The sequence below is a fragment of the Lissotriton helveticus genome, chromosome 2_1 (assembly GCF_964261635.1).
Source record: "Lissotriton helveticus chromosome 2_1, aLisHel1.1, whole genome shotgun sequence".
NCBI lineage: Eukaryota > Metazoa > Chordata > Amphibia > Caudata > Salamandridae > Lissotriton > Lissotriton helveticus.
In genome coordinates, this window is record NC_136059.1 from 1,283,436,805 (window position 1) to 1,283,456,758 (window position 19,954).

Genomic DNA, 19,954 nt, shown 5'->3' on the forward strand with positions numbered 1-19,954 from the left:
TATATATATAGACATGTGTCAAACTTCCACATGATAAAATAATGGGACGTCCAGGTGGAAATTTGTGGTCCTTATGTATTTTATGGAGAAGAAAAAGTAGGTATTTGTGGATAAGGGCGTCTAAGAAACTGCACTTCTTCCAAATCCAAAATTCCTTTAGTATGCCAATCGGAGATTAATTCATAGTATCTTTTGACAGTGTATGTTTTTCAGGTTACCAGTTCATAGCAGTTCCTATTCGATAGTTGTTACAAGGCTTCATTGCAATAAAATTCTCTTGTTAATAGCACAATATTTCATCCCTCATGTGATAGCTGACAGACTATTTCTTTGTCATTCTGTAATGTATGTAGCGCTGTCTTTATATCTGACAAATAAATAAGGAAAACCACAGTAAGTGGAATGGAAAGAAAAAAATGTGCCATTCATCGGAAAAATACACAAAAAATTGAATTTGTTTACAAGGCAGAAGGGAATATCCTTGACTACTAAAACTCCCAGTGGCACACGCTTTTACTGCAGCAGACACATGTGTAGTATCAATATGCACGCCGCCTGTGGTGACACAGTCGCAAACAGTCACTAAACTTACAGAGTCTGATGTTTTCTTTTTAGTATTCTCTTCATCATCACTGCTTTCTGAACTTTTGCTAATGGACTCCAATTTTCTGGGCTTGGCGGGTTTGGCAGTTTGTTCTTCATCACTGTCTTCACAACTGCTGCTTGATGACAGATTTGTTTTTTTCTTTTTGCTGCACTGTTCGTTACTTTCCTGCAAGTCATTGCTTGGTGGGGAGTCTATTTTCCTTTTCCGAGAGGAAGCTTTAAAAATAAAAAAACAGTATTAAGAAAAAATACAAATACCATTCATTAAAGCAGTAACAGTATTTTACACTATAAACTATTATGTCTAAGAAAAACACAAATGGGCATGTCCAACTTTTTCAAGACTGGTGCCATATAGCGTGCAAAATCTACACTACTGTTTCAAATAAAATGATTACAGATGGAGAACAAGACACTGTTAGTGCGTTGCTGCTAATCTTCGAGACTAGTGGAATTAAAACGTTATTCATTGTATTATGCAACGCCCTTACAATGAACTGTGTTTACCTACATAACAAAGGAAGGGGCAGGATTTCTACTCAATGGAAGAGAGCACCGACCTTCAGCAGAAAACAGCCATTGGTAAAGCCAGTAAATTTGGCTTTATTATACTTCCATTAAAAAACAGTCGTGACCAAATATGCACAGACTAACTATGCTAGGTCGCTACATAACCGGGCTCTTTCTCTGCCACTCCACGTTTTGTCTCACAAGTTCACTGCTGTTGGCATTAGCACTGCACGCTTTGGGATTAAGAGAATAGCTGCACAGCCAATTTGGGGGATAAAATTGAGGAGGCCATCTTAGGAAGGACTCAAAGAGACCGGTTGAACAGAGATATAGCACAAGTAGCCTAGGCACCGCTGTGCATGCCTGTGCTGGAATATCAATGCTCAGTGTCAATGCATCAACACTCAAGATTTTACTGTTTTATTCTCCGGTTGGACAAGGAATAAAAAATTGTATGACCAACCCAATTAGAAAGAGTTAAAGATCTGTATCTGGTAGTTATTTATGAAGATCAGATCCAGGGAAGATGCATTGCTGAAGATAGGGAAGGTGCAATGCTGTTGTAGATTGCTGTCTTACAGAAAGGAGAGATGTGTGGGTGTCTTTGTCTGTGATCCCCAATGGAGTCTTGAATCAACCAAGAAACTCTGATCAGAAGAGGAGGGGAGTTGATCCCAGCTACAATCAAAGAAACAATTAATAAAAAAATGTTCTGCCATTTGGTCTTTGGAAGAGATCCAGCCTCGGTGATTTAGGGGTTGTGTCTGTAATCTCCACATTGAGTTATAGGAATGTCAAGGCATTCATTCAGGTTATCAGGTTGCATTTAAGGGCATCCTTGTGGCTAAAAGCAACTCCACCACCAGTTTTTTCTTTTCTATCAGTGTGGAGGATGGTGTATCCTAGAGGTAAGATAGTTTTATCAAGATGGAGCAGCACCACCAGGTTTTAGGGAAAGTAAAAGTGACAAGGCCACAGCCCTGGAAAAGATCCATTCTAGAAGTTGCATTGCAGATGCAAGCCTATTGTTCCAGAAGACAGCTTTTATTGTGATGGACTGTAGATATTTCAATGGGTTGACAGGAGGTGAGGTTGTTCTATCTTAGACTATGTTTAGGATGTCATGCTCTAGAGATTTCATAATAGAATATTGCTGTGGGAGATGATGATATGGAATAGTCCAGATACTGGACGTGTTAAATGAAATATGCGTGAAGAAATGCTCTGAAGCATGATGGTTGATTTGTGTGCTGGGCTCTTCAGGAGTAGTTGTGGTGAGTGGGGTGTAGCTAGGGGCAGGTCAGGAGAGCAGATCCTGGAAGGAAAGTTTTTGGCAGGGGGACAGTTGGCCTGAGTGATTTGCAGACTTATTTTCACCTCATGTAAATGACCCATTTTGATGTCAAGCAGTTTAATTTTGAGAGTGGATCAGAGAGTGAACTCGTCAAAACTAAGCTGTAAAACCATCCTTAATGTGAATCATGTCTACAGGTGTCTGGGCCTCTGACGGAGTCAGTTTGTATGCTCTTCTTTAGGTTTAGTTGGACTAGACTGGGCTGGGAGGTCCGTTGACAGAATGAGGCTGCATTGACTGGCAGCACTGGCTATTGGGAGGGTTGTGGTTTTGGGCTGAGTAAAAGTATTTTTCTTGTAGGTTAGTGTCCAAACTACTTTGCTTAATGATTGAGTTATGGTGTCTGTTCATTCCAGAGGGCTGCATTGGTGATAGTCTTAAAATGGTGAGGCATAGAGGAGTATGAACTATGGTGACGAAAATTAGCCAAAGGCTGTAGAGACTCACTTAAAGTCATACGGTTTTGGTCTTGATCACATGAGCTCTAGTAGTTAAGGTTCAGTCTATGTTAGACACAAAAAGGAAAGCAATATTGAGTCAACTTTTAATAATATATACAGTGGCAAATTAGTCCCAATTTGCTACTTTATGCATCCTCCATTTGTCAAGCAGAAACCGATAAGTGAATTTGGTTTACTTTAATTCTCCATACTCTTTGGATGCCTCAATCTCATGTGATAACTTAAGTCTAATAAACTCTTCTTCCATCAAGGCTTTGAACATTCAATCTTTAGTGCACTCTTATAGCTACCTATAAGTGTTGGCCTACCATCTAGAGCCCATACCTTTCCAAATCCCTCTTAAAACAGTAGGAATTCATATAGCATTATAAATCACTGCTCATTCCACTAAGTATCTGGGAATATGTGGACTAAATATCATTCTAGGAAACCCATCTATTCGATCCAGCACTCTAAATTTGTTTTAAACTCAATGTTAATGGTTGTTGTTCTTTCATACTCATAAAATGTAAACCAGTCCTTCATAGTGAATCAATTTCAATCCGCCACAAGTTACATGCTGGTACTACATACAAGGAACTCAATTATTAAAACATCTATGAATCATATGTGCACAAAAGCATTTCACAATATTCCTCCCTGGTCAGCTAAGGCTAACTATTGACGTAGGGCAGACAGCTTGAGGGTGGGAAGGGGGTGTTATTACGGATTATCTCATTCATACTTGTGATTGTTAAGTCTTCTGATGATACTTGATCGATGTTTGAACAGGATGTCCAAACTGAATAAAAGTGTATTCGAACCTAAGGTTAACTGTCTGTAATGTGTCTACATTTCTATATTCAACTATGTAAGAAGGTAGGGTCCTTCTAGCATGGTTAACCCCACTTTTTGCCTGGTGTCAGTGTGTTGTTGGCTAGTCTGACTGGGATCCTGCTAATCTAGACCCTAGTCACTGTGTTTTCTCCCTAAATATGACCATGGTAAGTACTACTATACCTCCACAAATGGCTATGGGTTTACCCCTATAAGTCCTTAGTATATGGTACTGAGATACCCAGGGGTCTCTCATGGACTTCAGCATGTATTATGCCACCCATGAGACCACTCAGACTGCGACTACTGGCCTGCCATTGCAGCTTGTGTAAGCTGGTGCTAGCACCACTTACAACAGAAAGGAATACCATAGCACCCCATACAAAATGTTCAAGAGGCAAATAAGGTCCAAACACTAAGGACTTGTATTAGATAAAATGTTTTTCTTTAACGCAAAAAAAGACCGTTGTTCGAGTATTTCTCAGTATATTCTTGTTCCATAAATCAATTTTCTCCAGTCTTCAATACATTGATGACAGCCGACACGCGTTTTGTCACGCAGTGACTTTTCAAGCCTTAGATGTTTTAAACAGCTTGGTGCTGGAAGAGATTGACCGTACACATTTTTTGTTAAGTTACACAGTGGCACTGCCAATGGTGGCCTAGCGCTGCTCAAAAAGTCAATGGCATGCAAAGTAGGGCGACAATAAGCCAATGTCTGGGATGTAGTTGTGATAAAAGGAAAAATCTGGGGCCCTGATAAGTCCCTATCTGTATCTGTAGCCAGCACAAACGTGAAGTCCTTGATGGCACCCAAAGTAATCTCCCTTGAAGTGAAGAAGTCACTCCCCTGCATCTGCAGGCACCGCAACAAAGCTGACAGGTCTGCTGCATCCGACGTCCTACGGATTTCGAAAGGCTCAGCGTCACAGGTAGTGGTTCTGCAACTCCCTTGATGGCTGACCTGTCTACTCTTCAATTTTGAGGCAAGTACCCCTCATCTGAACTGCTGGGACCAAACCCCTGAGCACAGCAGCGATTTGCCATTGCCAAGGATTGTTGGCTCTGCACTCCAGAGATCTTAGGGCTACAAGAAGCTCTAGCCTCCAGCATCTCTTCATGCCAAGATAATCGTCCTCACCGCATCCTCTGCACAATGGGCCTTAATTTTTGGTGAGCTGCTAAAGGTCCTCTTGAGACTCCTGTGCATTCTTGCCATCGGTCCTCGCGAAGGTCTTCTCCTGCTCCAGTGGACTCTCCTGCTAGCTGGGGCCCGCTCTGTTTCTCCAGCTTGTGATAAGTCCCTTGGACCTTGCTGGTCCCAACTTTGCTCCTTCTTCGCCTGTTGTAGCTGCCAATGCTCGTTGATGCTCCTGCCAGACATCGACCCCCTGATTCTCGACTTCCCAACATGTGCACAGCTCCTGGTCTTCCTCAGCGTCGCCTGGTCCTCACAGCTGCAGCGACAAGGTCACAGTCATCACTGCTGAACCTTTCGACATTGTTGGGTATTGCTTTTCATTGCCCCCTGGTCACCTCTAATTGGCACAGACTTGGTATCCTCTGCTTGCAGGTTCTCCTCTTCAAGAATCCACCCTTGGATTCCACAGGACTCTTGAACAGTATTCGCCAGCTGTATCTTTTCTGAAGTCCGCCTTTGTGGCAGACAGCAGTTTCCGATGTCACTTCACACGTATTCACCCAGCTTCCCTGGTGAATCCTGGTTCCTGGGGTCTCCACGGTGGGATGACTCTCCAACCTTTTGTCTTCCACGGGGTTTCTTCAGGGTCCACTGGGAAGGGTCCTTCTTCAAAACTGCAACCACAACTTTCCAGTTGAATTCTACTGAGTACATGGCTGTGTTTTCACTCTGCACACAGCCTCTGTGGGGTTCCTGGATATTAACCTCGGGTGGTTCCTTGTGTCCCCAGCTCCTCCGAGTCTCCTGGTCCAAGTCCCAACTTCGGGCGCAGTTCACATTCCACTTTTTTAGTATATAGTTTGGTCTCCCCCTGAAGACCACTGTATTTTGAGCTTACTTACCTGTTCACAATTGAAGTATTGTTTAGTATTTGTGTTTATCTCTCCGGGTAGGAGATTATACCAATGTGTTAGTGAGGATTAACAAATAGACTTATTTGTATATATACATTGTGTAATTATTTTTCGTTTAACGTACTCTACATGATTAGATCTGGTAAAACAAGCTGCTTAACACTCCTTTTGGATAAGCCTGAAGGCTGCTCTCCACAGCTATCACTTAGAGAGATTTCTATGGTTGTCTAAGACCACTAAAATCCCCATAAGGGTTGGCTGGATTAGTGCAATGTGCTTCACTTAAATAAGTGTGCACCAGGTACTATGCCAGCCTCCTACAAAGTACAATTAAATAAACAATTACAGGAACTAAAATAGCTTTAGCTGCGTCATATTACAGAATTGTTTTTTGTGCTCTATGGAGACATGCATAACAAATGCAGTCCGTATTCTATGGGATATATTCATACTGAACAGTAGGTACTCCAATCTGATTATGTACAATAACTAAGAGGCACATATGCTAACAAATTTCCTCTGGTACTCACCTGTGAGCTGAAGCTCGCTGGGCAATATAAAAAGAGCAGTAAGACTGGAGCACATTCAGTTTTATGCAAGATAAGAATATGTTCCTTGAGATCTTCCAGAAGGACAATTTTGCAAGGAAATCTAATGCTAAATCATAGGCTAAGCAAGCCCAGCATCTTGCCTCAGGTGACCTATGTTCTACTTCTGCCACCACTTATGCACCATACCGTACATTTACTGGGTAAATTACTTGAGTTACTTGAAACATCAAGGAAAAAAATAAATATCACATGTATTATGTTGTTTTAGTGTTGTGTGGTTACACCAGAGATGTTTTTATCAGTCAGAAAAAAAAGTATATGAAATACATATCCAGTGCGAAAACCTCACAAATGTTGTCGATTTTTTATATGTGCTAGAGGCAGTTCACTTTATTATTAAGGAAAAAAGCATACAATTTTCAATGTGCATAAAAAGTCCTAAGTACGAGTGTCTTGGTAAACTGGAAGCTGTGTGCCTCCACTGAAGCAAAGAAAGTGCTAAATGAACTAATGCCCTCTCTGAACTGAAATACATTTCCAGAAGAGACCAGCTGATACTCATAGAATTACTCAACATTTTGTTTAATCACATTTCTCAAACACCAGGATGTATGCAAGGAATAGCTTCTTCTGCCAAACTGACTAACCAATCAAGATAATCTTTAGCCAAACATATGCATAGATATCTCCTAAAGAGACTAGTAGGAAAAGGGTTACCCAGCAAACAAACGCATTGGTGTGCTTATGTTTATGTGTCCCTGAATGCCCTCTGCTTCAGTTGCATCTCAGCCCATTCCCCCACGTGACCGCGTGTAATTTCTTTAGCAAGCAGCACCTTCTGATCGTATACTACCACAATAACACCAACAAAATATCAGCCTAAAAAATATGGTGGCCGAAATATCAGGATAGGTGTATGTATGTATGTGTTGTGCTGTCCCATGGGCGCACACAACTGACTATGTGATATAACAATATAAAGGGTGTCACTTAATTTAAGGCAGACCTACTGACTTTGTCAAAGGGTCAAAACACCAAAATATAAAAAGCAGGCCTACTGACTGTCACGGGGTCTGCACATCAACATATATAGAGATTTATTATACGCCAGCTCCTTCAATAATAATAACGATATTTCCCAGAATAATCAGGAAAAGAAGAAACCAATTTACCAATCAGTGTATAATGTCCACATGAAGATGCGATATAACTTCCTGCTACTCCTCTTTCTTCGCAGCTCAAGCAGCAGATAAGTAGTCCTTCAATATCTATACCTCATAACTCTCTCATGCTGACATTTTGTATTGCAATTTTTAGTAGTGTTTGCTGATAACTGTGCCGTACGGGCGTCTTCGGCCCCTGCTTTTGGTTTTCGACTGCAGGATGAGTTCTCAGATTCCCTGGTGGTCATGACAGTGTGGAGTAGGCCTGGGCGGTAAATTCCGTTCGGCGGAAAACACGAAATTGCCCAAAAGTCTGCGTTCCGCGACTTCGCAAACTTTTTTGCTTGTTCGCGTTCTCAAATGCGCGTTCTTGAGATATTTCCCCCCGAGCACGCAAGCAGCGATTACGAACAGTAAAAAAGCAATGCGAACAAGCAATTCCGCGTGTTTGCGGAATTTCTGCGTGTTTGCGGAGGTTTTTTACTGATTTGCGGAGATTTGCGCAGCGCGATTACGCAAATTCCACCCACCACTAGTGTGGAGGCCGTGCATACGCGCCGCTGTCCTCCGACAATTAGAGGCCCCTTCCCCTCCCTGGCCGGACTTCACTGCATTCTTCAATTGCAGCACGTTGTCACAGACCTACGCGTTTCATTCACGGACCCAAGATGCAATTGAATTAAGTCTGCTGCCTTCCCTACACAGATCACCAGCAGCATTGTCTTTTAGATGCCAGCTCACTAGCGCTTGGAGGCCTGTTCTACTGAACTAACAGGTGTAGCCCACGCTCCGCCCTAGTAAAATAGCATATCCACTATGCTTTGAAACCCATAACAAGCCTGCATCCTCCATAATAATCCTTGACACACCCTGCTGTGCTATATATTATTGTTGGCTGAGATCATCTCAAATCACGCCTACCGGCACTATAAGTCCATCCAAAGCCCCATAAAATGTGGGACGGGGAGGACACTTACCTCGATGAGGTGGATTACGCTGCACGGAATGACCATTTAGCAGAGGCGTTGACGCCCCAGTTCGAATAGTCACTAACAAAGCATAGGCGCCTTTGGAGAAGAAACTCCTAGAACTGGTGACTGCCATCCCAAAAACATTCCCTGAGGGGTGAGGGGGAAGGGATGGAGGAGACTAACCAGAATCGTCGAAGGTCATCTAAAGCTCCAAGACAACCCACACTCCTATCTAAACGCCACAGGGACCCCAACCCATCAGGGTTGCTTCTGACCGCCTCAAGAAGACGTTCCTAATCAAATACCTTCCACTATTGGGGGACACAGGGTTTCCCTCATGTCTGAATCTCACTGACCCATTTGCAGGGGACCCAGACTCTCCTCCTTAAGACCCAAACAAATTCCCTGCTGACTCAGATTGCGCAAAGAGCCCAATCAGCTTTGGTGCCCCTAAAATTACATCTTCATCTGCCCCTTCCCTAAATGACAGTTTCCTCAGGGGAACCCTTGCTGGCAAATATTCTCGATCCTGGCGATATATACCCCCATTGTCCCACTGCATGGGACCCTGGTGAGAAAGTCTCTGTAGCGGTACAACTGCGCAAACCATTGGACAAGGAAGTCCGCAACAGATTGCCTTCACCGAGGCTGCCGCAGTGGCCATGGGAGTGGTTTTTTAGAGATCCTTCCATTATGGAACTCTGCAAATTCGTCTCCCATTTTCATGTCTTAAAACAAGGCCCTGATGTCTATCAAAAAGTGTTTTCTACTAAAGTTTCCCCTGGAGCCAGCAGAGGACGGGGCATTCGGCCAGCCGCCCACACAACAACATGGGTCGACACCCATAAAGTGGACACTGGCAAGACCCAACCAAGTTCAGGGGTTTCTTCCCCTCGAGAGGCACCAGAACCGCCAGTCCCAACAGAGGCATGTCCAGAAGCGTGACCAACACCCACGTCTATGGCGCTAAGCATGAATACCACAGTTCCAATTCCGGTGGGAGGCAGGTTTGCAAAATTCATCCACAACAGGTACCAATTAGCATTATGTGTGTGGGAGCTCCAACCCGTCAGTGGATTTCACAGACTTCTATGGGTCAGCCTTTCAACCAAATCCTCCACGACCACAGATGTTCTACGAAGACTAGGACCGTCTAATCCACCAAGAGAAGGCAGATCTGAGTCCAATGAGTCACTTGTATATCGCCACTTCAAGATGGAGGGGATCCATTAACAATGCGATATTCTGCACCCCGGGGACTGGCTGATCCGCTTGGACATGAAAGGCGCCTACTTCTTGATTCAGATCTTCAAATCACATCATAGATTCCTCCAGTATGTCTGGAGGGGCATATCTTCAGGTTCCAGACTCTTACCTTTGGCCTCCCTACAACACCATTTTGCTTTCAAAGGGTCTAAAAACGATGATGGAATTCCTCTGGATGCAAGGTATTCGCTGGAAGATTCACCTGGACAAAGGTCTGTTTATCTACCAGTCAAAAGAGGCCTTCGAATCCCATCTGTCCATTGCGATTTACAAACTGGAAAGTCTCAGCTTCATCACTAATTATGAGAAATTAATGACAACTCCTTCAAAGTGATTCAGTATTTGGGATTGACTTAACACTTCTAACCAAGCACTTAAACTCTGCAATCTGCGAGTTCTACTCTGCCAAGGGGTGCCACCTCAGTCCTGGATCCTTGGAAGTGGGGCTGAAGGTGCTCAGCCAGCCCATCTGTGGATCCAGCAGTACTGACGCATCTCCCCTGCTCCATGGTGCAAAACCCTAACAAAACCAACGCATAGACTTCGCTGCAAGAATTTTCTCTTGATGCAAAGGACTGCACATCGCCCCTTAAGCCGCATCTGAACCACCACCTGTAAAAAGATTTCCGACCCACACCCTCGCATCTCAGACAGTGGCCTCAACGAAGACGTAGATTCTCACATTGCAGCCACGCATCTCATCAGAAACGAAGCACCGTCCTCACTGAGCAAAACATCCTCGGCACGGGACCTCGCAACGCTCCGCAACCCAGGATTTAAAGTACTCTTGTTCAGCTGGCTTAACTGGGTCCCTGTAGCTGGCCCACCCCATTGCGGTAGGCCTGAATTTGTGACTTTGTTCCAGGCCGCGCAACCAGATATCCACAGTTGACGCTTTGGTTATTTTGGCGCTATTTTCTCTAAAATCTTTAAAATTGCATTTCTCAGGGTTCTACGAATTGGATTTTTGTTGATTTGCTCTTGTTTTAATTATTAAAGGATACTCTATTTTTCCAACTTTTGTGGGATCTTCTTGTGGTGTGTTTTTTACTGTGTTACTGTTTGAAGTGTTCCACTTTAAACCTTGCCCAGTTAAGCCTGACTGCTCTGTGCCAAGCTACCAGAGGTTTGAACTCCATCCGTGCACATTTAGAATTGGGCTTAGGGGACCTGACGAGGCTCCCGCTGATATACAACTCTAAAAATGCACGGATAGCGCGCGCACCAGGGTCACACACCTAAATCATTGTCTTTGAGCACCATGAAATTGTTTCTACCACTTATGAACATTAATTTATTTCCATCCACAGAATAGTTTGCAGCCTTTTTGAGATTTTTGTCATCATGTACAATTGTGACAGTTGTAATGTAGCATACAGCACTGGCGGTTCACTTTTTTGCCATAGTTCGATGTATTAAGAAAACCAGTAAGCCTTATTTCTGTCTTTGTTTTTAATCAATTGGGGTATATTGGAGTAATATTACTATACATTTAGAGAACTATCAACATTTAAACAACCGCATGTATTTGCATTAATTTGTTATTCAATGTATTGTTTGACTTGTTTTGTTTTATTTTTTGAGCTAGGACATTGCAGCTAGTTGGTTATTAAGCATGTATTTTAGTTTATGAAATGTCATTAGTTTGTTTTTTAGCACTGTTTAATTAGAATTTTATTTTTTTGTGTCACAGTGTGCACAGTTTGAGAAGTCTTTGGTTGAACTTCATCTATACTGGGGCGTTGAGCGTCACGTGATTTCAGTTAATCAGATGGTTATACTTTATGAACGTTTGACACACTTGCAATGGTGACATGGAGCATTCACTAATGAATTAGATAGCTGTGTTTTCATTCACCGCTGGAGATAAACTGAATTCTTGTAGTAATTGGCGCATTTAGGATAACAGTTGAAATTGTTGGTTAATGCCTTAGGTTTTCATTAAACATAATGGGGTTTGCAAGCACTTTCAGTGCATTAAGTTGTTGCAGGTTTTTACTGTTTTACACAAGCTGTTTGATTAGAAACCTTATTCACTGAATGCATATGGGGGAGGGTTGTTTTTATGTCATTGTACAGATTTATGCCACACATGTGATCACTTATTTGAAAGAACAGTTTGTTTAATTACATGCTGATCACTGTTGGTTCTTATATGATTTTTTACCATATTTTCCCCTGAGCAAGGGCAGTCTGCCCAAAATTAGTTGGGTTCAAACTATCAACGTTGAGTTATGAGGAACGGTAAACCAATACGTGCCTCAGAGAAAAGCTTGGACAGGCATCTCCTTGAACTGGTTTGTTGATTCTTTGAAGTATGAAAACATATAGATTAAAAGGATTACTTATGGATTAAAAAGGAAGATACTGTTTCAAATTAGTTGGCTGTGCATCCTGGGCTTGGAGGACCCGACGAGGCTCCAGATTAATTAACAAAATAAACCATTCGTCAGGCCCAAACCTACCTTTCTAATACCTATAAGTCACCCCACAGCAGCCCAGAGGGCAGGGTGCAGTATATTTAAAAAGTAAGGCACGCTTTTACGTGTTACATCTATTGGTCGTGAAAACTCCTACATTTTTCACTACTGCAAGGCCTACCTCTCCCATAAGATAACATCGGAGTTACATTATTACACTTAAGAATAGTGGTTAATTTGTAAAACAAATAAGTGCTGGGGCTCTCGTCAGTAGGCAGCTTGCACCAGCTCATTCCTCCCGTTAGCGCCACGTAAAACAGAAACCACTACTAACCATGAAAGTGGGATGAGTATGTGGCGTAATGGCCAGAGCTGCTCACTTTGAAGCTGGGGAACCAGGTACAAGTCTTGGCATCGGCACAACATCCTGTGATTCATAACTTAATATGCCCTTAACTGGTGCTCATAAAAAGTGCCGGTGTTGATGATTAAGTGCCAGTGCTGAGCACCGGAAATCACAGTCTCAAATTAAGCACTGCTTAAGAAGCTATCATTTCAAAATGGGAGCAGGTAACTAGTTCATGATCACTGTCTTTGGAATTGCAATGAAAAATCTTCTCTTATGGTAAAGTCAGATTTTAAATTACAATTCTGAAAATGCAACTTTTATAAAATTGTCATTTTCCTGCCTTAGCCATCTATTGCCTGTAACTTGTCCCTCGGACACATGACTGAGTGTTACTGACAGTTGGGCTATGCGTGTTCCTCCTAGACAGCCACACACAACAGAGAGCTTAGTATAGCTGGATGGACAATGATTGGCAGGTCGAGAGAGTGAAACTGTGCACAACCCTACTTACACTTGAATAGACAGAGCCCTGCCTCCAAACAAAGGGCTGCATACCCCTTGTAGTTCGTCTGGAGCCAGGACTGGAAAGGTAAGATGCCTAGGCGACTTCCAAGAGCAACCCCTAGAAGCTTCTCCCACCTTCCAAATGAAGGGCACCAGATATAAATATTGGACCTCAGACACCAACTCTTCAGTACACTTCCAGACCTGTGGATACTCCGCCTGGAAGGACTGCTTTCCTGCTGAAAGGACTGCCACTCTGCTGGACTGCTGTCCTGCTGACCCACTGCCTTGCTAGATTGCTGTCTGCTGCCCTCTTTCCTGGGTGAAAAGGACTAGAGCTGCATCTGTTGAACTCAGGATGCCAGAGGGACTCCAAGTGGCAGTTGACTGGCCTCCTGACTAGAGTCTTGGGGACAGAAAGCTCCCACAACCTTTAACCCCGCACCTGGACTCGGATATCTGGGAGTCTTACCGAGCCAAGTGGTGCCACCCCAGTCATGGATGTGGGTGGGCCTGAAGGTGCTCAGCCAGCCCATCTCTGGATCCAGCAGAACCAACACATCTCCCTTGCTCCACGGCACAAACCCAAGCAGGCAGTACGCCTCAACCCTGCTGCAAAGATTTTCTCGACACAACAGACTCCCGATCGACCTTGCAGCTGCATCGGAATTCGTACCTGTGCAAAGCTTTCCTGACACAGGTTCTTGCATTGCAGCCGCACTGCTCCACGGAACCGATGCATCGTCTTGACTGCGTGACGCATCTTTGATGCTGGACTTCACATTGCAACCTCTTATCGATAGGATTCTATACAACAGTGCAGGACCTTGCATCTCAGCTTCACTGCTCCTCAGGACCGATGCATCGCCTCAGCTGCGCAACACATCATCGCCGCGGGATCACACGATGGTCTGCAAAACAGAATTCAAGGTACTGCTGTTCAGCAGGCCTAACTGGGTCCCTGTAGCTGGCCTGCGCTCCATCACAGTCGTCCTGAACTTGTGACTTTGTCCCAATCCGGCGCAAACAGATATCCACAGTTGATGCTTTGTGCTTTTTGAAGCTATCATCCCTGAAATCTTTAAAACTGCTTACGTTTGGTTTTACTAATTGGATCTTTGTTGTTTTGGTTTTGTTTAAATGATTAAAGAATACTCTATTTTTCTAACTTTGTTGGATCTCTTTGAGGTGAGTTTTCACTGTGTTACTGCTTGAAGTGTTGCACTTTACACCTTGACACCAATTTAACTAAACCAGACAGCTCTGTGCCAAGCGACCAGCGGGTTGAGCACAGGCTAATTTAGGGTTGGCTTGTGACTTCACCCGGAGAAGAATTGTGGTTGCTGCTTGAGAAGGATTGCAAACCCCTCAACCAGTAACACACTTTCTTACAGTTCTGCTAATCAGAACCTTCAACATGTGACTAATGCCTTAGGCTTGACAGAAAGGCATGCACAGTAAGTCAGGTAGCTCTCACCTCAAGTTTATGTATGTGCACTATAGCTTCCTGACCCCCCCTAGAGTGTTGCTGAAGTGAACAACTAAGTAGTACTGTTCCTTTAAGAGATGCATATGTGGTGACGATAGGTATGGGGTGGGGCTAAGCAGCTTTTCTTTGAGCTGGTCTCCATTATTCTCACCTCAAAAGAAGCCTGTGATACAGTACTAGAGGGACACAGGAGGATATTGCACCCAGTAGACATTTGTATCCTAGAGTGGATTGCGATACCCCTCTCCTTGGTAGAATCATTCTTGGGAATGTCAACTCCTGCTTTCTAAAATGTTGATAAGTGAGAGTAAAGAAAGGGGTCCATGGCACAAGCATAACAAAAGTTGTTAATGCTCAGAGATGGTTCAAAATGACTGCATGCCTTGCTTCTGCGTGGGACAAAACATTCTTAAGATATTCGACCATAAATATGAAGATGTGATGACCTTGTATTTTCAGTCAGCTGCCACTGGCTAGCTACAATTATTTTACCAGTTTAAAAAATATATATATTATTTATTTTAAATCGAAGACAAAACTGAAGTCGACACTGGCTGGCTAACGTGAAGCACAGGGGTTTTCTGAGTTTTCGATAGAAGCGAAAGTGGACGTAAACCTTGTTCTAAAATGTGAGTTTGGAATGGTACTATGCCTGCCTGACATTTTCAAAATAAGAAAGTAATTTACATCTATTCATTTCGGGTGTCTTTAATTGATCCTTTCAATATAATAAGATGATTCTCCTGTAGAACCTCCATGAGATTGTAATTTTCATGAGTGTTTAAGGTCTGAAAACTTCCATTGAACCTGTAAAAGGGCAATGATTGTAGGAAACATTTCCAAAAGAGTGAGGGCTTCTAACCACTGGGTCTTGATGGAGTTAAAGTCCCACAACACTGTTGCTACTTCTACTGTTTTCGGCTTTACTGAACAGGCCCAGATATTTACAACGTCATTAAGAAGTAGAGAACAGACCAGATAACTGTTACAAACATTATCCACCTTCCACCAAAAGAGCTCCTTTTGCAACATGAAAGAAGCTGGTGCAGTTTTTACATCAGCTTGGACTGAAAAGCACAAACTTTGCCATCAAAAGCTATATCTATATTGCCCCTTGCACTTTCAGTCTAGATTTCATGCTGCAAACAATGCCTGCCAGCTAAAAATGTTAAAAAACAATCTCCAATACAGCATTACATTTTGAACACCATTTCAACTCTGACTTCTTATCATTAGCAACAATCCCAGAAAGGAAGAACTGATTCTGTCTGAGACTACCTACTGAGGTTAAAGACCAACTTATAATAAGCAGAAATATACATCTGAAAGCAGTGAAGGAACAATTTTATCTGTTGTAAAATCGTTCGGTAAAACATCTGTGGGGTTTTCACTTGGTACGGCCCCAAATTCTTGCCATTCTATCCTCTTTTTAACCCACTTCACTGGCAAACATTTTATTAACTGCTTCCTGTTTGGGCTGGTGCGTCCAGGGTAAGAGAAACAAAGGGTCTCCTCATGGAGCCAACAGTACTTCTGGATCCACAACAGGCTGGGTAACAGAGAATGCGTAATTTGGTAACACTTGGTGCAATCTGGAAAAAGAGTGGACTACAACTCAAATCAGAGAAGGGGTGTGCATACTAAATTTGTCATACAATAGTTGCCCCAGACAAAAACTTCAGAATCTCCAGAGTAACAGATCCCTCGCTGGTGGTGGGAAAAAGTAAACCAAACAGGTATTTGAATCATTTATGGACGAAAATACAAATGCTGAAATGCTTTGTGAAATGGCTCAAATTCAAAGCATTGCCAACAGCAGAATACTCCTCCTCCTAATTGGGAACACCATCAATGGTAGGGTAGTAATAAACAGTGAAAGCTGGGGTGCAGTGGGCCCCCACACTCTTGAGAGCTGGGAAAGATACAAGGGACAATGATGGAATATACAACACGATGCACATACATGTTGTTCAATATGACCTCTTTCCAGGTGGCGCACCTAAACCAAAAACAACCTACAAGTGTGAGTTGTTCACGGGAACACGGCGACCCGCAGGATCACTACCGGCATTTGCTGCTCAATACAAGTAAGTTTCTCTCCCCCGCTCTTCACCGGCTCGACACAGCCCCCCCCCCCTTTTTCTAGAAACCCCATGGTGGCGAGACTGACATCGCCCCTTTCCTTTACTTTTAGGCAGCTTCGAAACACGAGGGATTACTCGCTCCCCAAAAATGTTCTCAACCTGCCTGCGGGACTACATGACAACCAATCACTCGCTCTGGTAATTTTCACATTTTATTCCCCCGAGCCCTTCACTTAATGTTTGGCATGATTTTGGTTCCTTAACCCGTGAACCTTTCTCGTGGTGTCTTTCAAATCCACAGCATCTGACTATTATTGAGCCATCTGGGGCTCCACCGCAATTCTGAATTTGTCGCTTGATGAAAGACGTTCAAGAACCCATACCAGAGGTTTTTCCCGTATCTGGTGAGATTACCTGCTCTCCCACCTTCCTCACCTTGAGTGTTCTTACTCATTCACCTTCATCAGCCCACTTTTGTACCCAAACAGGACGCTCATTTCTTTTCTTGCTTTGTCTTCTTAAACTCCTCCTACAGATCCGTGTCTTCATATACCAGACAACACCACTCAAGTCTCGGGCCCTGCCAGGTCGGAATTATCACCGGCGGAGCGGTGAGCGCTACACCTTTGTCTTTTCACTTGCTCTTCTCCTTATTTTTTCAGTGTCTTTATTTCCTTTTCCTCCCTTCTTTTCTCTTTCAGACTTAAACTTTTGTTTTTCCTACTATACAGGTATGACGTACACTAATTCTCTTTACGTTCTTCATCACCACACATGGAGCACAAGCATGTTTTGAGACATGAGTTCACATCGTATTCACAACTGCCTCATGTTACTTGCATTTTCTAGCCATCCTTCTGGCTACTCCTTTTTCCCGTTTTGATCTCTCTTGCTTATCACACAAGTCACATCCAATCCTTCCATCCACATGCTTTCGTTACACAACCACACACAATCCTCTCTTCTGCACAACTACCACCATGTTAGGTATAGTTTTTCATGCACTGTGAACAACTCACTCTTATAGGTTGTTTTTGGTTTAGGTTGCACCACCTGGAAAGAGGTCATATTGAACATGTATATCCATCGTGTCCTATATTCCATCATTGTCCCTTGTATCTTTCCCAGCCCTGAGGATTTGCGGAATTAATTTTCCATTGCGACGAAACACGTGTTGGCTGGCTTGTCGAAGGAATTAAATGAAGACCTAAACTTTTCAATCAAACAAAAATACATTGTGGTTATTTCTGTCAGCTTTGTATTGAAGTTCACACATGTCTACAGTGACACACGTTTGCTCTACCTATTTTGTTGTGTGCAGTGGGTACCTCGTTGCAATTTTACAGTGTGTTGGTTTCCCATCACACATCCTAGGGGGTTATAGGGCTCATCCGCTCACCCAGATGCACCACACCATAACCCTTTATCCTCTGACACCCTTTGCGTCCACAGCTAACAGAGCGCCCAGTAATTCCCCTTAATCTAAAAACCCTTTTACGAATATCCCCACACTGGAGCCCGGAGTGCCTCTGCAACTGCTGTACTACTGATAGCAATGCCCCTGTCTGCCTGGCAGATGTCTGATCAGAACATCTCTTGTGAGAGCCATGGAAGCAGGCAGTGTTCCAGTGAGGTGGATATGATTGCCCTTTTGAGGGACTTTCTTTCCAAAGAGTATGAAATCTTGATACATAGGATGATTGAACGTCAAATGGTATGTTTGGTCACTGCCTTGCCTTTCTCGGTTAAGCCAAGATCAAGTCATCCACTCTGTCCTGTCGACTGCAGTTGACTGCATCAATACAGTTGTCTGTCCTCCTTGTGTGAATTAGGAGGAGGGAAGAAGTATTGAAGGGAGTTAGACTGGGCCACATGAAAGGCAGATACCATTGTGAGCAAGAAGTCTAGGCAGGAATGGAGGACCAACATGTCCAGGTAAAAAGCTGTAAACTTTAACAAACCCAGAGTGACTGATATTCACCAGCCCTATGCGCTAAAGGTAACTCTTCCAATAACAAAGTCTTCAAGGTAAGAAGTCAACCAGGACAACGGTGTATTGGATCGAAAATAGATGCTATTAAAAAGTAAACTCAATATCAACAGCCCATTGAGGAACAAGGAACAGATTGGAGGAAGAAGGTAAAGCAAACCTTTCAGAAAGCAAGTTTAAAGGCAACTTGGACAAGGATGTCTGATCAGGGAACAAAATAGAACAGACAGGCTATCTTGGTAGCCCTCAACTGTAGCTTTTGCTCAACCCTTATGTATAATGGAAAGCATGAAAAGCAGAATGCCAAAAAGGTGAGATTCCAAGAATACAATAATACTGACTCACATCACTGTACACACCCATTTCAGTGATCTGTATACATGGATCTCCTGGTGGGTTTTCTAGTAACCACAATTACGTCTACAACTTCAGCAATAAGGCAAAAGGACCTGAAACCACTCAATCTATGGAAGGGAGAAATACCTTTATGGCAAGATGGATCACTCAAAGCTCAAGCACGTATATCGGGAGATGCTGCTCCAACAGAGATCAAAGACTGCCTAGTTATTGCTCCCAGATGGGCACCGTAGGAATAGCACTCGTTACAACGCGTAACCATTACAACGCGGGTATTCGTACGTGTTGTCAATTATAACGAGATACAGTTACAACGCAAACTTTTACCCCGATTATGCCTTTACCACGCATGCCATTACAACGCAAAAACATGCTTGGTAAAGGTATAGTCGTGGTAAAAGTTTCTACGGTAAGTGACAGTCCTCTCACTACATTTACACTACCCAGCACGACCCCACTACACTACCCTAAACCCTAATATACTACCCTACACTACACATACATCACAACACTACCCTAAACCCTAAAACACTACCCGCAGCACAACCTCCTACACTACACATGCACCACTACACTATCCTAAACCCTAAAACACTACCCCCAACACGACCCCCCCGACCCCCAGTCCGGTCCCTACACTCAAGCACTACCCTGCATGACCCCCAGACACTATCCTAAACCCTACCCTACACAAACACCACTATCCTAAACCCTAAACGCTACCCCCAGCACGACCCCCTTACACTACACAAACACCACTACACTACCCTAAAACACTACCCCCAGTACGACCCCCTAAACTACAAAACCACTATACTACCCTGAACCCTAAAACACTAACCCCAGCCCGACCCCCAGTCCTGTCCCTACACTCAAACACTACCCAGCACGACCCCCCTTCACTACCCTAAAACACTACCACCAGGACGACCCCCTACACCACACAAACACAACTACACTATCCTAACCCCTAAAACACTACTCCCAGCATGAGTCCCCCCCAACCAC

General features: G+C 43.5%; 1 protein-coding gene across 2 annotated transcripts in view; it reads right to left on the minus strand.

Annotated features, from left to right (window-relative positions):
• SMARCAD1 (SNF2 related chromatin remodeling ATPase with DExD box 1) overlaps positions 1-19,954 on the minus strand; it is an 809,617-nt gene that overhangs the window by 501,256 nt on the left and 288,407 nt on the right. For both annotated transcript variants that reach the window (XM_078676227.1, XM_078676228.1), the window contains exon 6: positions 593-822. In XM_078676227.1, the coding sequence (XP_078532353.1) occupies positions 593-822 (230 nt within the window). The remainder of the gene's footprint in view (positions 1-592; positions 823-19,954) is intronic.